At 40.0% G+C, this 19,770-nt stretch overlaps 1 protein-coding gene across 1 annotated transcript in view; it reads left to right on the plus strand.

The window, feature by feature from the left end:
• Positions 1–17,955, plus strand: part of NEK11 (NIMA related kinase 11) — a 102,442-nt gene extending 84,487 nt beyond the window's left edge. Inside the window, exons 15-16 of the mRNA XM_075083381.1 lie at positions 261–357; positions 17,024–17,955. Coding sequence (XP_074939482.1) covers positions 261–357; positions 17,024–17,243 — 317 coding nt within the window. The 3' untranslated portion in view covers positions 17,244–17,955. The remainder of the gene's footprint in view (positions 1–260; positions 358–17,023) is intronic.
• Positions 17,956–19,770: the final 1,815 nt, after the last annotated feature.

Consider the following 19,770-nt stretch of genomic DNA (forward strand, 5'->3'; position numbering starts at 1 on the left):
CTTGTAATGTAATTCCCCTTACGCTACACAGAAGGAAAAAGGTTGTTATAGTTCTGGTGCCTTTAAGCTCTGAATCTACTTGTCCCTCAGAAAGAAGTTGCCTTTAATGTGCATTTAATAATCTAATTCATCTTTAATTAATGTGGCACTACCCTGTGAGAAACAGGAATAGTCTTCCTGCTTCTGACTGCCCTTGACTCTGCAATAGAGCTCAGGGGATGAAGGTGAATAAGGTTGTGTGTCTGTGCATTGATTTGTAGGCTCAGGGACTGTCACCGGAGTGTCTCCAGGGGCGCCCCAGGGATTCAGAGCTCTCAACAGCACCATGGCTGAGACAAAACTGAAACGCATGAGGGAGTAAGTAGCATATTTATGTGTTACCAATATCCAGACAAAGAGGATGGATTTGAAAAGCTGCAGAACACAACAAAGAAAACCATGTGTTTTTTCCTCCACTCCAAAAAATCCCTTCAGCAAAAAGAAGTGAATGGTAAGGTATTCTTTACAGACTGGATGCCTCCTTGCCTACACAGAGGATGAAGGTTGACTGTCACTTCTGATGGTTTCTCATAATCTGCACAATCACTGTCATCCTTCCAGGATCTAGTTTGCCTTCACTGCTGTTGGCGTCGTTCTGAACTTTGCTTTCTTTATTAGCTCAGCACATGTCCCTATATCACCTGCAGATATCCATGTTCCCACCATGTTTGCTCCTTCAGCCACACTTCATTCTTGCCTGGAACAAATGACTAGTGGATTTGTTTCCCACAATGAAACGATGATTTAAACCAAACTTGATTGCTGCTGTTGGCAGGGATTTTCAAATGAGACAGAGGAATTTACATGTGCAGCTCCCTTTGAAACTCATTGTCTAATTGCTTTCAGCATCATTGAAACCCCAGCTTTATTAATAAAGATTTCACTGTCTTAATAAACAAAGACCTGTTCTTCCTTTCTAGAAGGTACTGGTTAATGTATCTTGAGCTTTCATCTTGATTCAGTAATTTCTGGTCTTCCAAGATATTTATTGCACCCTAATTTAGGTACAGATCTGATAATCATAATGCTACGTATTATTTCTGAACCTGATTTTTTTTTGCACTGTTGCAACATTCAACTGATCTCAGATTGTAAACTCTTTAAAAAAGGGTCATTTTCTTTTTTGTGGGTGGACAGTGCCAACAATATGGTGGATGTTATCAGAATACAAATAAGTTCAAACAGTTAATACTAGTAGTTAAGTGAATCCCCTAAAGAAAACAAATGCAACCACAACAACATTGATGCCAATCACAATTTAAAACAAATTACAGTGCCAAATGCACTGTGTATTTAAGGGAAATACCAATCAGATTTACTCCAGATAGAAGTTGTTCAGTTTTATGATATTTCAAGAGGCAGCAGCTCCTACGGTTTCACTTCATGGCTTAGCCTTTATTGTGCAAGCAGTCAGCAGGTCTCACAGCCCGCCACTCTGATTGCTTCCCATTCCCTTTTCATGGAAAGTACTTATAAAAAAAAATGCATCATATGATGCCAACTAGTTGCGAGGTGAGGTTATTCGTCAAAATGCCTGCTAACCTAACAGGCTTCACCTTGTATTCTCATGGTTGTAGGATAACCTTAACTATTTGAACTTCATGGTTGTTGCCTTTAAGGCTGAGGTATGATTAAATTACTTGCTGCTTTAAAATTCTGTTTTTCCAGTGCTGTTTCATGGTTTTCACAGTTTGTTGTTTCTGATAGGATAAGCAAGTAGTGCTGGTTAAATGCTGAAAAATTTGGAAGTGCTGTTATATGATCCTTTGGAAATGTCACATTCCAGAATAATTTATAAACTAGTCATATGCTAATGAAAAGCCCGAATAACTGCAGTAATTCACTTTTAATGCATTAGACTTCCTGGTTTTGGAACACTTTCCTAGTCATTTCATTCCTGAATGAGAACAGTCAGCTGGATCTGTAGGCCAAAAGACCTGCCCAGCCAGCATCTTGAGAACTTCCAGCTGACTGTACCTATGAACTATTTTCAAGTTACATTCATTGAGAGAATAAACTGATGTGGGGGGATATGTTTTGGGTTTGTTTGGGTTTTTTTGGTAAATGAAAGTACAGATCTCCTTTCGTGCACTATAATAGCTACTTTAAAGAAGTCTGTCAAAATATTTACTGAGGTTATTGCCCTTTCTCCTAAACACACTATGACCTTCTCATTTTTTTAATGTGTAAAGCTGAGTATGTTAATTGCTTGGAAGTTAGGGTGTTAAGAAATGAGTGAGCACAGTACCCAGCACACAGATACACAAGGAGATCCCTGCAAAGCCTTACACATGGCCAGTCTGCACACAGAGCACGGTGGTGGAATTTTCACTGGCAAGAAGGAAGTATATCTGGCTGCAGAATGATGCATGAAGCCTCAGCTGCCCCCCTCATCCCTCAGCAAACTTCATGTGATATGTCGTACTTCACCCACACAGCAGTGCAAGGCAAGGCTAATATAATTTAAACTTGTGCAGTTCAGTTTTACTCAGGAAGCCACAGATTTACGGTGGGTCTTCTAGCCGACAGCTTCTAATGAAAGAGCGAATGTAGTTTGTCTGTCTTAAAGAAACTGAATGGCTGGAGTTCTTATGAGGAAACAGAAAACAAAAGCAGTGGAGAAAATGTGGAATTGCAGTGAAATCTGCCCAGGTGACATATTACTATAGAAACAGAAGTACGAAGGTTGGGGATCGGTGCCATTTTCAGATGCTAACAGCAATAGATTCTGATGAGGGAGACTCTCTTTTATGTCATGAATTGCGCAAAAAGTAAGCATTGTGCCTGCACATCACAAGTAACATGAAAGAAACTCTTTCATTAGTTCTGAAAAAATGGTAGATTCATGTAAATAACGCGGGGTCTAACAGCAAAAAGGCCTTTTAGCCATTTGTAAATGGCAAATGTGAATAATATGGGCTTGCAGACAACTGCACCAGGACAGTCACCTGACAAGATGTGATATGTTCATTGCTTGAGTCATTGCAGTGTGCTGCACTGAATGCACTGAATGCATTCTTCGACAGCAGAGAGCCTTGCTCTTTATCAGAGTGCAAATTTAGGTAGCTACTACTGGATATCTACTGGATTCTTGTGCAGACCTTTACACCTATATTCATGTGAGAGGGAAGTTGTGCTAAAAGTCCTTACAGGAATGTAGAAGGAAGCCACAGATGTTCTTGAGTAATATAGGTGGGAGTCCTTTGTCTTCTATTTTGAGTAAAAAGAAAAAGCTTAGGGCTTAACCTCTAGATGGCTGACAGTGTTTATGATTCAATCACCAACTTCCTTCACTAGAGTCCCTAAATATTTTCTGTTACACCTTCTTTCCAATTCCCATTGCACTCTGTTCCAGAATTTTGAGTTGCTGTCCTCTCAGAAAGTCACAATAAAATCGCCTACCCTAGTGACTAAAATTCCTAGTTTGTTACACCTGTATATGCCAGTGCTCGTAATAAAGTTTATAGCAGCAGAGATTTAACTTCACCTTTCAAGTGGAGTTCATTCTCTCTGCAGAAATTTCTACTTCAGTGCTAAGCATTTCAATATTAGGATCTTCTGCAGTTCTGCAGTGTTGATAAGAAATCTGTTTCCTGAACTAGCTCCCTCAAAGGTTATCTGAGCTTTTTCTCATTATGTTCCTTCCCAGCCTTGCATGTTAACAGTGAGAAGTGAAGCAAATATATGAATCAGAGTTGTAAGACTCATATTCTTCATATTGGGATTTTAGGCTGAGGAATCATGTTAGATGCAGGAAACAGGAGGAGATCTTTCTTGGTGTTTTCTGTCCTGGCCACCATCTTATTCTCATAGTGGTTCCCATCCATGGTACTGGGTAACTTGGTGCAATCCTCAGTCTGAGAAGCTCTACTCTCACATGCTATCCAGAGCCAAATTGTCTTCACCAGAGAGATCCACAAGGAAAACCTACAGTCAGTTCCACTGATGTTCCCCTGCAGAGACTTTCCAACTATGTGTCTCAGAAAAGAACCAAGCTGTTCTTCAAGCCAAAACTTTTTTCACCATCAGATGAAATCGTTATACTGCTATATTCTTATATTGCTTTTTTTTTTGTTTTCCCCTGAGGTCCATTCGGCTTGTCAAAGTCTTCTTTACAAGATGTCAGAAGCTTTGGCAGTAAGCGTTGCCTGAAAGATTGGCTTTGTCCCTAAGGAAAGGCTTTAGAAGAGTCATTGTAACAAACAGTAGCTTGTTTTCTGCCAGCTTCTGAAAAACTTGGTGGACAAACCCAAAGCTTTCTTCAGGCTCGGATTAGCAGCACTGATAGCTTGCAAATGCTAAAGAGGTCAAAATCTGCATTAAAAGAGACAGACCCAACTTGTTCAGATCTCTAGCTGAAAAAGCTTTTCTGCTTCTTTTCAGCTTACTCTATCTTATTCTGAGGCCCTTCTTAGCAAGTTTTTTTACCACCTCAGCTACAATTTGACCACAAGGAAGGGCCTGGAAGAAGCACAGAAGCCTGTGGCAAGTCTTAAGATGCATGCTTGACATTTCAAGTCTCTGCAGGGTTTCATGATCTAAAATGGAAAAGCAAAGGTGAGAATTAAGGCATGTGACTGCAGAAATTTGGGGACAAGAACAAGCCTTGTTAGGGGTTTTGGTGCAGTTGGCTATCTTCACAGCTGTGCCTCCTTATATTATGTAGTTTTTGTATCCCAGATGTCCAGTGAGCAGAGACTTCCCCTTGGAGCCTCTTCAGTACTGTAGTCAAAATTAATTTCTTAGGCCTTCTAAAATCAGGATTTGTGTTTTACAGAGTAAGGTTAGTTTTTGAATAATGAAATAGCTATGGAATAGAAAGTATATCTTTTTCTGTCTTTCCTGAAAATATAAAGAGAAATAAAAACGTAAGAAATGAAGAAAAAAAACCCCTTAGCACAGGGTGTTTTGTGCTCCTTTATGGAGGTATCCATGAATATACACAATGAGTCATTTTAATAGCTGTGAACTTTAATATGCAGTTTAGAATTCAATAAAATGTATGTCAGTAAAAGGAAAAGGCTTTTATGCCCCAAATTTTAAGTAAATTAAAATCCTTTAGCACAGCAGTAAGCAACTCTTAGTCAGTCCCTGAAGTCTTACACACAGCAGCATACCATGATCAGGCAAAAGACTTCATCATCACCTGCTGGGTGTAAGTAAAGTCGTCTTTCAGAAGTCATGGAGAAAAGGCATTTGGTGATATTTTTATTCTGTTCCTGTGAATGCTCATAACACTATTGGTTTAGAGTCATGAGCAGTATGCATACACGCTTCTTGTGCTTGTGACGTTGGCATCAAATATATCGTTTATCTTAAAAATTCAGAAAGAAAGGTCATACTGAAGTCCTTGAACAGGCACTGGATATTTAAGAAAAGTAGTCCTAAAAATGCCTGAAGTATAGGAGAGTTTTTGTGCATTTATTTCTGCACATTTTTGAACTATTACAGTAAAGAAACTGATTATTTGATTTAGTGTTTTATTAGATGTTGGGTGGACCTTCCTCAGGGCCAGCTCTGAGCCTACTGAAACTGACTTTGTTATTGACTTGACATCATTGAGGGCAGATTTAGGTGAAGGCAAAAGCAACAAATATAGAAAAGCTAATTGGCTTTTTAGACTTCCTTAAAAAAATTCTCAGTGACCTTTTAATTGCCATTGACTGTCATGTTGAAGGTGTCATGATGTAAACATGCATGAGGAATAAGATGTCTTCTCACAGAAAAAAGATGTATTTGGTAAAGAAGTTTATTGACACTGTCTGAGCTATGACTGTTTTTTGCAGATGAATAGAGGACAGTATCCTTGAAGGTATTGATCCCAAAATGTTTTCCAGCATGACATTTCCTCTTACACGCACCACAATTGCTCTGTTCAACACTCCAACTTCTGGTTGTAATTTCTGTCTGGTGATGCCAAGACATCTTACAGCATAACAGTAGCTTTTGCTTCTCATGCACAGTTACCTTCCAGACGCGGATTTGAAGGTCTGAAGTATATTGGTTTTGCTGTTTGCTTTACAAACAAGTGAAGTGAAAATACAGTAAAACTAACTGGGAACACTGGGAGAGTTGAACCCACCTTGACATGACCAAGCTGGGAACTCAGTGCTTGGCTCCTGTCAGGGAGAAGTGAGTGAATGCTCCCAGCTTGTGAGTAGTTGCTGTCCCAAGGCAACACCTAAAAGAAGAAGTGCAAACAGGTGAATCCTGGGCTCTTCTGCCTAAGAAGAAATGAAGGTGAGCGAGGCAGTGGCTACTGCCCAGAAGTGTAGGAGTCCTCTGCAGCAGAAGCTGCAATCCCCCCTCAAGGCTGAAGCTGGAGCTGATGGGCCAATTCCCCAGGCATTTTTCATGGGTTTTTCAAATTCTTTCCATTGTCCATGCTGTTCCCCTTTCCACAGCAAAAATAGGTTGCTTCTCTTGTTTTCTTGGCCCTCTGTCTTTTATACTTCTCCTCTCCACCCTGCATCCAGGGATGGGAAAAGCATGTCACCTGCTAATGCTATCTTTTCAGCAGTTCTCAGCAGCTTTACATTTGTTATAATGCACTTTAAAATGAATAAAGAGAACAAACTCAGTAGCTAGAGTGAGCGAGTCTTTTAGGGCACAAATGAACTTTGATGGATTTGCTTGGGATACTCATCCTGGTACTCATTTTGCACATTACTTGAACCTCAGGTCCAACCCATAAAATACAGTGTAATATTTCATTAATTTAGATATGTAAAAAAAACTCAGACTTTTTCAGCTTCTCTTCTGAGATGCATGTCATAAATCCGTAAGCCATTCTGTTATCGTGATTTTTTAAGGATTTTTTTTAAAGTGGACAGAAATGTCATAATTGCTTTAGCATTAGAGAAGGTTTTTATACAGTTTGAAAATTGCATTTCAGTAGCAAAACACATAAAATTATAAGTATAGACTCACTCATTTTAAAATGTGAAGTAGCCCCAAACGCTCAAAACATTAGAGGAATTAGACTAATACATCTTTCTCTTTTGCACAAAAAGCTGAGTTTCCCTAGTTCCTCGTGCTGAGCATACATAATGTGTAGATTGAGCTGTTGAGTTTTCTAACACCTTGATTTTGTCAATGGTTGGCAAATGTGAGAATCATTTCACGTGGCATTAATTGTATAGTCTGTTTTCAGTATGGAACTACCTGAAGAATCTTGACAGTGTTTACTGGATGCAGCATTGCAACCTTGGGAGGTTTACAAAGGCACTTGGGAGAAAAATAGGTAGGGAATATGCAAAGGTGTTCACCAAACCCTCACCAGGACTATTGATGTTTACTGTTTCTCTCATTGCTTCTGTCTTCATCTGCTTGCTACTCTAATGCTGTCCTTGTCTGTAAGAAAAATCTGTCCTTTCCTTCTTTCCTTCACCACATTTTTTCTCAGTCATCACATAGTGATTTCTTTCTTTTGTATTTGTAAGCCATTAAGGTATATATCTCATATTCCCCATGTGGAAGGTGGTGGGCAACGCAGAGTTGGTATCATAAAAAATAACTCATGGGGCAAAACACCAGACACTGGGCAACATGGAAACTATCTTGCGTGAAGGAGAGGTTAGTAGAGCCAAAACTCCGCATTTGCCTTAATTCCAAAGGGAGCAGTTGCCACTTCTGAGGGTGCAGCAGCGTCAGGGGTGGCTCTGTCACAGGTCCTTCTGCACTGAACCACCTTGCTGATCAGCTTGTTTACATGATATGTTGATTTTCAGAGTTTGGAGATACCAAATCAACTGTACTGTATTTACAGTAGCACCTGTACTACATTTACATTAGCCAGACATGGCCAAAGACTGTGACAAAATCGGAGGATGCTAGTACTTGTAAGGCCTAACCTTGCTTTTAACTTTAAGGTAACACATTGGACATGTATCTCCATTAACATTTTCTTCAGGAAAATAAGAGGAGCTGAGTATTGGAAAAATTCCCTTTAGCTTAATGGCAATTTTTTTAGTTCAATCCGGTTTCAGCGTGAGCTTAGATTTTATCGTTGCAAATCTATTAGCTGAAAGAAATTATTTAGATAATATATTATGATTGTTATGTTTCTGTTAATAGAAATCTTCATTATTATTTTATGTGGCATATTTTCAGGCATCTAGATGTACAATTATTTGATTTTCCAAGAGATTTGAGACAGAGGAATTACCAGGGTCCTATTTTGAAAAGTATTCAAGTATTAAATGTTCACTTTTGGGGGAAAAAAGATGAAAGGACTAGACCTCTTTAAATGCTTCCTCTGTGAAACTTGTCTTGTTTTGATGAAGAGCCAGAAGAAACTGCATAAACCTTTCCAGGCCTTTACGAAAATCATGGATCTACTGCCCATAGTTGGCAATTGCTTTTCGTTCTTTCTCTATAGCATGATGTAGTCATGGAATTGTATGGCTCCGCCAAAACATGAACTGGCCTTAGTTCTGGTTTGTGCTATGAACTTTTCCCAGGGCTACAGATGTGGAAAGGGACCTGAAAGAAGTTGTGGACTTAATCCACCTCTGTCCAGGCCCCTTTGAGTAGATGTAGATATGAACTAAGCCCAAATGGTTGATGTACAAAAACTTTACACAATCAGTTATTTGTGTATATATGTTAGTAACTATTTTTATGTGTACATATATACGTGCATACATACTTGTCCTAACTGGGCATCTCATGATCCACAGCAGTTGGGGTTTTTTTTAACTTTTAAAAAGTCTTTTTGATTGGATTATTTGAAAGTATTGTTACTTTTATGATAACCTTGCACAGTTGTTTAGCATAGTTCAGCACTGGAGTGCTGCTTCATCTCCCTCTGTTGCTGTACAGTGCACAAGCCCAGCTGAAAGTTTTGTCCGTAAATTACTACGAGGCTTGTGATGTTTCTGTCAAGAATTGTCCAGCTCCATCCCAGCTGATTATATTAATCTCTCCATTGATGGACTTGATGTGTTGACAGCCTTTTAGTAAGACTGGCTTATTGGTAACTCAGAAATGCATTGTTTTACATCCAATAGTAACATTTAATACAATATGGCTAAAGAAAATGCTTGGATTGAGCATTGTGATCTTTAATATTATGATTGTTCATTGAAATGCAGAAGTCTCTATCTTTTCCTTTCTCTGATGGGCAAATTGTTAGTTTTATAACTGTCATTTCAGTGTGAGACCCTAAATCAGGAGACATCCCCTGAAAATTCAAGCCGCCTAAAAGGAAAGCAGCATTAACTCTGAATTACCACACAGCTGAACAAAAGAGATTGCAGTTATATTCCTAAACTCTTATGAGAACTGTATAGAATTACTGACTTTTCAGAGAGAACTACTGTATCCTTGCATGCCCACATTCAAGAGGCATCTGTATATTATGCTGCTCTTCAGACACATCTGTCTAAAATAAATGCATTGATAAAGCAAATGACATCAGGTATGTTAAATGTGCCTTGATTTTTTTGCTTGATCTTGGTCAGGGATGCTGAGAGAATTAAACTGATGACTTTCAAAAACTGTTTGTATACTGTGACACTGTTAAAAACCTGGTTAAAAAACAGGACATTGTTTAAAATAATTCTAGCAAGACTAGGAAATCTCAGAATGTGTATAAAGAGACTGCAGCCCTGGGAAGTGTGTTTCAGGTAATTCTTTGTGAATACTAAATGGTATATTTTTCACCTGTCTTACCTCTGGAAGAATAGCTCTATATAAGCAAACTTGTTTCCTCTCTCATTTTTAGTATTGGCAGTAAATTTGCTAATATAGGAAGACTTAAAAATGGCAATGTTCAGGTTTGATTTAAATGACCTTGTTTTGTTGTGATTGATTTTTTTTTTCCTCTGGGAAAAACTAAAAAACCCATTCTTCTTATGACAAACCATATTTTAAATTAGTAGTAGCTAGAATTCAACTAGCAGCTCTAAATTCTAATTCACACTTCTTCCAAGAGCAGATGTCAGCTTCAATTCCTATTTTACAAATTCATTTATCTCAGAAAATGAGATGCATGGAGAATATTATTGTTGATATTTCTTCAGCTGTGTGTCTACAACTTTTAATAATAAGATCCTTCTTAGCTCATGGGAAAACATGTCCTAAATATGCTTTAAATTTTGCAGGTCTTTGAAGTAGGACATCAGAGAGTTTTGTTTGCAATTAAATTAAGGTGCTTTAATACAGGAATTATGAAGTAATTAAGGATGAATTATGAAAATTATCATTGTGTCTTCAAGTGAAGAAATTTTCATTCAGCAGTAATATGATGAAAGTCAAAGTCCACTGAGGCTTGAAGGTGAAGGTAGGGGCTAATATTAGCAATTCATATTTTCTTTTGCTAGCTTTTATATAATAATTCTTTCAATTTCCTTTTTTTTAAAAAAAACCAAAACCTGCCCTTTTCTTAGACTTTGCCATGGAACTTATAATACACTTCTCCTAGCAGATCTCAAAGGGTCTTTATAGAGCAACAGACAAGCTTTGCTCCAACTGTGGTTTTGAACCCAGAGCAGTTTCTTTCAAGTTTCAGAGAAGTTTTTATCATTCATAGTCAATAATGCCAACATACGGAATGACAGGAAGATAACTTGAGAGGAAAGGGACCTTTTCTGTTGTAACTGAGATAAACCTGTTTGTTTACTGAACCATGGGATGCTGTAGCAGATATCCTAACATTTTCTGGTACAGTTAGAAAACAATATTTTGTATGAGATCAAAGATATGCAATTTCCTGATTCTTTTGCAGAGTCATTTCAGGAGATAAATGTAACGGTCTTTTTGACCAAGATTCCTGTTACTACTGGTTAGCTGCAAAGTGACATGATTGTACTCTGTTCTAAAGAGAAATGTAAGGTTAATAAATGAATGCTTAGAAATAGCATGTTCAGGGACAAATTGGAGTTGGGTGTATTGATGGGAATCCTAAGTAATACTGCTGGATTCCATGCAGATACCCCTGAGTTAGGGAGAGCAGAATTTAGTGGCAGCTGCTGAAATTATTCTTTCAAAGATCCCTGCACTTGCTTTTATGCCCCATGACCCCAGTCCCAACAGATTTGCCTCCTACTTTACAATATGCTTGTTGGTGTGGGATGCAGGTGATCTGGCTGCATCCAAAAGGATAAATAAATGCCCACTGGAATGGATATTCCATGTCCAGAAAGCTTCTTTTTTTAAGGTTTACATTGAAGTAGCCGTGAGTGACATTAGTATTTTGAAATACTGTATTTTCTGTGGTTGGCTTAGGAGCCATGTGTTCATTGCTTGCTATGGCAAGATGAGCTGTTATTGCTGATGCCTGATCCAGAGGGACTTTCATGGTGTTATTCTGGTGTGCTCAGGCGTGACCTGTGCAGAGCATGGTGACTCGGCAGCTGCAGACCCTCTCCTTGCTCCCGAGCACAGATCGCACCACAGCTCCCTGGAGGCACTAGTGAAAGCTCAGTGTTTAGGAGCAAAAAGTGCCGCTTGCCTTTGCAGGTGGATGAGGGTTTAAAACCAGAATGGTTTAAAATGATAGTCGTTATCATGCTGAATGACGTTTGAAATTGGGAAGCTGAAAACCCCCTTAGCTGCTGATTTGTGTCATAGTTATCCTTTAAGGCAGGCAATGACAAGCTTTTGAGAGATATTAACCCAGCTGCTAACGCCCACAGAGGAGCACAAACTTAAGCATTAATCTTGTTTTGTGGCTTTTGTCAGTGTTGCATGAAGGTATGTGTATTGTAATTGATCTTCAGAGCAGAAAGGAAATGTTAATATGTAGCTAGTAGCAGAATAGTCAAAATAAAGACCCGTGGGATAATAGAAAATTCTTTGTTCACCCAGGGAAAGATTTACAACTTCCTCAGCCAGTTGAGAACACAACATTATTATATTGTCAAATTTTAGTAATTTTGCACTGATGCATAGGAAATCAACTGCAAATCACCAGATAGCCTGATAAATTTATTTGGGCCCAGATCCACTAAATGACTTCGAACATTTTTAGACACCCTGAGTATAAAATTGCAGTCCTCAAGGCTTCTATTTAGCTCCCCTCTAGTGCTGGCAGTGAGTCAAAGTGGTAAGTGCCTATGATTTTGCTGATATTCATACTGCTTTTCACATGCTCAGAAGTGCCTTACCCTTGATAGAACCGAGCCCCTATCTCATGTGCAAACCCCATCATTACCCACAAATCAGATATCTGTCTGCCTGTACGGCCTTTGGGGCTTGTTGCAGTTAATTTTCTCCAGGCGTGGATTGTATGCTGCACAAAAGCTGGCAGCCAGAGGCATTTTGTTTCAGACTACAGCTTCCATGGATGACACAGATGACTGGCAATATCTGCTCTCCAGCCAGTACGTTGGTGGTCATAGCATGCCTCCAGGTTATGGATATCCCCAGCCCTGTGACTCCTCTGCCCGGAGCATCGGGACTGCTCTCTGCAGCCAGAAGGAGTGAGGGAAGCTGGGCTCACTGTGGAATCTCTTGCAGTTTGCAGTGAGAAAGCGCACTCTCTGGGTACTCACTTACACGTGGTAACCTGTATTTCAGTCCCAAGGACTGAAAGGACTCCAAGGATTGCTCGTACTATTTTATCCAGGGACTGTTTCATACAAATAATGTTTGCACATACCTCCAGTGTTGTCCTTGGTCCCTGACCTATCCAGAGTTGTCCTCCATCATTGCTAATTCTCATCTGGCCCAATATATCTGGTTTCATACAAATCAGAATGATAGGTGAAGGAGAATCCTTTGTCCCCCAGTCTGACTGGTGATTATGGTACTGCTCTGGGTGGCATGAGTTTGAATCTCCTTCTGCCCCCAGGTTTCCAGCTCTTTGGGTGGACCGTGGGACCCACGGACCCTGGGACAAAAGGGGAGACTGAGTACCTGTGTGGTCACATTGAATTGCTGAGAGTTCTGGGTGGACAGAGGTGATTCCCAATGTCACAGAAGCCAGGTGTCAGATTTAGGATAAGCCTTTCTTCAGTCGTGGTGGGCTGTTGTTTTGGGTAGATGCCTTTCTGGGGTGCCTGCATTGCACAGGGAGCTTAGGGTTCAGTCACAGAGTTGTGGATTTCATTATATGAACAAGATGCTTAAAAGTTAGGAAACACAGTGCTCAAATGCCAGCAATTAATCCCTCTGTATATCTAAGCCTTTGAAACACAGTGAAACAAAATAAAGAACAATCTGAAATATGACATTTAAGCACATTAGTGTATAACATCCTGGGTCAGACCCTTGGATGGTAGAGCCTGATGTAACTCCTTTGATTTCAGCATAGTGAAAAACAATTTAGGGCAACGTGGGATGGGGTTCTGGCCCACAAAGCTTGTCAGAGTAATGAAATCCCAGATGTCAGGTATGTCTTTTGCTTTTGTAGTCTTGGCTGAGGAAGAGGTGGTGGCTCATTTCTGGGGGGAAATAGTGAGTTTGTAGGCGAGTGAGCTATAAGATAGCACAAAAAGAGTAAATGCCAGTAAATCAGAAAATATGGCCAAACGGGAGTGTAAATGGGCATTCCGTACTTGGTTTGTGGTAAGGCTTTTAACCATTTCAAAACTGTAAATGCAGGTGTCCCATATTTCATTTGAAATAAAAGTAACGATAAAGAGAAGGGCAGTGCAAAATCCTGAAGTGTGCCTCTGTAGGACTTCATGGGGATGGAAGAATATTCCCTAGTATAGGATCAGGGCCATAATGTGCAAAACTCACTTTCCAGGAAGGCACTTCCCTCCTCCCTCCATCAGGATTATAGGTTCACTCAGTAACGTCTGTTTGACATTTACTGTCTTAGATCCCACACTTCTGCCTCTGTGACAGAAAATGCATGATGTGGTAGCAGACTCACATTAATGCAGCTCTGAAGTCGAAACAGAGCCTGATGTCTTCTTTTGTAAAAGTAGGTTATAATTTTTGTTACCTACCCCTTAATTTTCAACCTATGAACATTTTTCCCCTAATATTATTGTATTAGCTGTTATACAGATTAGCTGATTTGCATGCTCTGCCAAGCTTAACTGAAAAGATTCAAGTCTGCAGGTCACATTTATTAGCAGAACCAATACTCCCGAGGTATGTGTTTGCTTAATTTTTTACCTTTAAATAGACAGGACTGCCAAAAAATTAAACATCCTTGTCTAAGAGGCAGAGAGGAGGTCAGTAACAGCATTAATGAAGTAGCAGTGATTTCAAAATAGCTTCTCATGTATTGATTTTTAACTATTGGAGAGAAATACTGTGATATTTCTGATGAAGTTTTGTGAAGAAATGTACATTATTTGATGAACAAATCCCTACTTAGCTTTCTGTGGTAAGCTAATCCCTAGGTTTCCAGTGTCTGAGAATTAATCACTTCCAACAGTTTTAGTTTTCCCCTAAACAGCACTGTTGGTAGGAAAAAAAAAAAAAAGGGCAGTTTCTAGTTATGAGAAGCAGGACTGAAACAGGTCTGGACCTGCAGAGATTCCAGCTTTACCCTGTGGCTTCTGATCCTGTTTCCGGCTTTCTCTGTCCCAAGTTCCCGATCCGCCTCTGTGTCAGGATCCAGCAGGAGGGGTAACATGTGGCCGAAGGGGGGATCACAGCTGGGCATGACCAAGCTGCAGAAAAGCAGTGAGAGCAGGCGGGTTGTGAGAAGTGTTTCCTCCTTGTGAGGTCAGATCAGTCATCTAGGATATGCTTCAGGTGAAAATACCATATTAGATGCATTGTCCATTTTTACCAGCAGTCGGTCCTATTATATATAACAGGATTTTTCAGAAGTGGTTTTCTGTTACTGAGGAAACTCTGTATGCTTTCATATCAAATGAAGTTTCCGCAACACTAATGTTAAAATTTTTTCCAATGGTTTTCTAAGAATTGAGGAATTACATAATGTGAAAATTTTACTGCCTGCAGTCTCACTCTAAAGATATTATTCCTCAGCAATAGCATGATGACCACAGGTGAAAAGCAGCTACCCCTTTAGGTGAATTATGCTATCAGGTTAGAACAGTTGGCCTTGCCCTGGTGTTAGACACATAGAAAATCAGTACAAAATCAGCAAAAAAATGTACAACTAGAGTATGTGATGTTGTTAGGGGGCAGTGTGCAGGTTTAACCATTTAAACTGCTTTTGGGAAGTCTTGTGCTCGCTCCCTCTGAAGCTGTGTGCAGGGTATGAGAGCGCTGAGCCTTGATGCTGGCACCAGGAGACAACTCTGCTCCCTTTCTCTACCTCTGTACAGCTCACAAAGGGCGATCCTTGGCGTGGCCACAAACTGAGCGTGTCCCAGCTCCCTGCTGCCCTCCGCCCTGGGCGCTGGCCGTGGAGCTCACCACAGGCAGCATGAGGCCAGGGCCGTGGGCAGCTCCCCATGGGCGGTGGGCTCTGCCCTGCAGGCAGCAACGTGCTCTGCTCATGCCTGAAGACACCCTGCTCATGCCTGAGGCTGTGCCAGCAAGCATGCTGTGTGCCGAAATGGGGAGCAGCTCAAAGCCCCCATCACTGACAGTATAGACAGTAAATACTGTAAAGGCATGCTAATCCCCTATAAATAATAGGCACCTCACTGCTGGGGCGATAGATGAGGCAGTTCCCATCCTGGCACAACTCTGGGGGCTATCCTCTCAGTTTTCCATTGTCTAAAATGGTAGAAAGCAGTATGTGACAGAGACTCAGTGGAGAGGGAACATGAGCGCAGCTATTTAGGCTGAAATTTTGGAATACTAGATAGTTCACTTCCTCGTATCTCCTTTCTGTCTACAAGAATTGCCACCAAGCAAAGTGTTAAGGCATCAAATGTTTTAACATGCTAGAAACACAATATGTGTAAAGCTTGAGAAATATGTGAAAGTATTAGAATCTCAGATACCATTAGTTTATTTTAGCATGGACGAAAAATTTGTCAGAGAAACCTTCCTCACATACACTGAGAAGCTTTACTGAAGGCGTCTTCGTGCCATGACGGATTTAATGAAAAAAGAATGATTGTCCCACCTAACTACTCTTGAAATCCTAGCAAAACGCTAGTGGGAGGAAAGGCTGCTTACCACAACTTCACCTAACCAAAATAAGACATTTTTAATGCAAATTGCAGATGTTCCTGCAAGGTGATCCCAATTATTCCAGCTCACTTTCTAACTAAGCAAAGGGCATCATCACCCCTAAAATGTGCAAGTCTGACACTAAAAGACAATCAAATCTCAAATGCTCTAACATATAAAGTTTAGTGAGAGAAAACAACGCAAAACCTGTGGCAGATGTGTGCAGAGTGGGCAGATAGTTTCTGATTTGCTGATGGAAAATTACTCCGATATTTTCACCAAAATATTATGAACCCATCATATGGAAAATTCTATGTTGCCTGCAGCTTGTGATACATGAATTTAAAGATGTTTACCTTTAGAAAAAGAAGCGCTATTCATTGCCATGGATCTTCTTTATAAATCAGCATTAAGATCCTGTGAGTGTATTCTTTGTCACGGAATTACAGATCTGTCTTCTGATAAAAGGAGAGTGCTGTAGGAAAAGGAAAAAAAAGTTATCTCATGCTGAGCTTGTATGAAGGTTTCCTTGTTGTTTGATAGAAGCTAAAATAAAGCAATGACTCCTGAAATTTGTTTGTTCACATAAAATGCCACTGGTGTATGGCTGACTGGGGTTGCTCCTTTTGGTTTTGATGAAATCCAGAGACAACAATACATGTATGTATCCTGGGCTTGCTGTAGATAAAACAATACGTCAGATTCAGCATGAAAGGAATCTTGGTTTGTAACAATGACAGCGGGCATGCTTCCCATGACTTTACTGTGCCAGGTTTTTACTCCTGGGTTCTTTGTGTACCAAACAACCATAGAGAAATTCCCCAGGGAACTTTAGTTCCTTGTACTGTCAGATAAGGTGCATCATTATATCATTTTAATCAAAGGTAGCTACATTTAGAAAAAATCAGTATTAGTTATTGCTTGTGTTAATATACAATGTGAATTAAATTTTACTTCACCTTTATGTAATATTTACCCCCAGATCTGCCATTGGGAAGCTGGGAGCAGAGGTATTTGAGGCTGTGTACGGCTGTCTTAAGCAAGCGAGACAGCAGAATGTCAGTGAGGAAGAGGTCAGGAGTCGTCTGGAGAAACTGGTTTCTAGAGCAAGCGATTGCTTTGAAGTGGATCAGCTTCTCTACTTCGAGGAGCAGCTACAGGCTTCAGAATCATGTCTTCAGCTGCAAAAGGCATGCCAGTAACAGCACTGGAAAAGTCAGGGAAGAGTGAAGGTGCTGAGCTGCCTTCTTCAGGACATCAAGCAAGTAGGGGAGGTATTCGAAGGAAACTGCTGAAGGTAACGTAGTATATTAGCATGTGGGTAAACTCCATTTGAGAATCCAGACTGCAGTGAGAAGTGAGTAGATATGGTGCAGATTACAGTTGTGACAGTGGAGGGGAGGATTCACCATTACCAGAGTCCCCTTTTTTCAGCACTTAAAGCATAAAGAAGAGTGTTCTGGACCATGGCCAGGCATCAGTCCTGCGCTCAGAGCATCACTGGCAAAGCTGCTGCTGCTGGAAATGGTGCAGGATTAGACTCCAACTGCTGATGATTCCTGCACTAACTAGTCCTCATGACATCTAAGCCTGTATTTTTGCACTTTGATAGATTTACCTTTGAATGTACATGTATATGTACAGCTACTGAGCTGCTAATTGTCTTGTTACTATTCATTGTTCAAAAGGGCTGCATTTAATCTGTGTGACTTTCAAAGGAACTGTGAAAATACATGCATATGTGTATTTTTATATACATATATGCATGCTCACGTACACAGAGATAGGTATGTGTATCCAGAGAGGCCGGAAGATGTCTGGCCATACACTGTTCATGTGTGCATGTACACAGAGAGAGACGTGAGGCCTGAACTATAGCTGACTATGTTAGATAGGAATCCTTACTATGACTTCTGAGTGTTTTGGATCAAATCCATTGTACACAGGAGGAACAATAAACTGATATTTTTTGGCTTGCACATGGTTAATGTTTTTCTTTTGTGTTTATGCTCACTTCTTCATATGCATCACACTTTTGCTGATTTCAACTGTATATCATGCTCTGATTATATACCTGATGTTTTCCTTCAAAGTCTTCCTTCTTTATTCTGCATTCTCAGCTCCTTCATCCCTCTGTGTAAAACACTAAAGGATAACAAAGCGGTACAATCTATAAAGGAATCTCAAATGAATTGTGGACCAAATTAATTTTAGGCATTGAGCAATTATCATAACCCTTATGTTTCCTGCTTTTGTGCTACAACTCTTAAAGGACTCAGGGACTGAATTAAATAAGTTAAAAGTAATTCATAATACGAATATTAAAAAACATTGCTATTTGACCTGAGATGAGTTATTTACAGCTAAGGAAATTGACAGTAAATTAAGCAGTGCTACTCATCCATCTTTGTGACCTGCTTTAAAAGACTCAAAGGTAAGTAGAGTCACCTTATTCTACCCCAGCAACAACACAAACTGGGGAAGCAAAGGACATGCCCAGCTACAGAAGATGTGGCATTATACTTCCAGCTCAAAGTAGCAGGAGATTCTGGCATGCCTGATTTCAGCTTTTATTTGGAATACAGGGTGTTACAAACTGGAGGCTGAAATCCACTGTGATGTTCACTGAGCTAGGGAAACCTTTTTTTTTTACCTTCTATGTGGTGGTTCAGATCCCATAGGTGGAGACACAGTTTGAAGCACAGATTCTCAGTCAGTTTTCAGTCTCTTTCCTGTTATTTCTTCGTGTACTTACACTCCCCACCCTTCTCAATGTTTTGTCTCTGTACCTGCTTCCATATTTTTTGCACATGACTTCATTTAAGACCATTTGAAAAGAAGAAGCACCAAAGTCCAAGATATAGGAGGACTGCTTGAGTGTTGCAAGGACTAAAAAGTTCACAAAGCAAACAATAAGTAACTAACACCCAGTGAGAATAATATCAGAGGGAGATAATCCTGACTAGTGCGCTTACCTCTGGCTGTGATTCAAAGTGATTTATCACAAAAACTTCGAAAACAGCCTCTCTAAGCAGTCAATTCCTTTTTATTAATGATGAACACCTCATCAGACTTTTTTCGTGCAGCATGCAAGAAAAAAGCTGCATAGGAATGGGTCAGGCTCTCTAAGGCAGTCAAGCACTAGGGAGATCATTAAAGGGCAACCCTTAAAGCCTGGAAAATATGGTTTAGCAATGCAAATTACCCTCAGGGAAACGGTTGCTCTCTGATGAACAGTACTTTTGCTTGTTGCACATGAAAAAGAAATCACAGGGCCTTTTACAGTTACTTCAGTTGCTTCAGCACTTCTCTCTGTAGGATATGACCCTCAAGTCATGTGAGGATCTGGAGGTTACTGCTTTACTGGTTATGTACTTTAAACTATGCTTGTTTTTATTTTTTCCATCAATCATACCACAAGTAGGCAATGTGGTATACATATTAAACTCAGCAGGAAACTTTTTGTCTTTGAACTGTAGTAAAAGCACAGAGATAAATCCCATCGATTTGACAGAAATTCTTACATCACTGCTTCTTTGGAGGGTCACTTCAGAAAGGTGATACGTTGCATTATATGCCTTTGTCTCTACTCTCATTTTCAAATAAAACCCTAACTTTTTCAGATCTCGTCCCTTCCAAAATTCTCAGGAAATTGTTGGGTTTGAAATTGCATCATCCAGACTAGGACCAGCTCTTATTTTAAAGATAATGATGTCTATCCCCACCAGA

This window comes from Phalacrocorax aristotelis, chromosome 2, assembly GCF_949628215.1.
Source record: "Phalacrocorax aristotelis chromosome 2, bGulAri2.1, whole genome shotgun sequence".
NCBI lineage: Eukaryota > Metazoa > Chordata > Aves > Suliformes > Phalacrocoracidae > Phalacrocorax > Phalacrocorax aristotelis.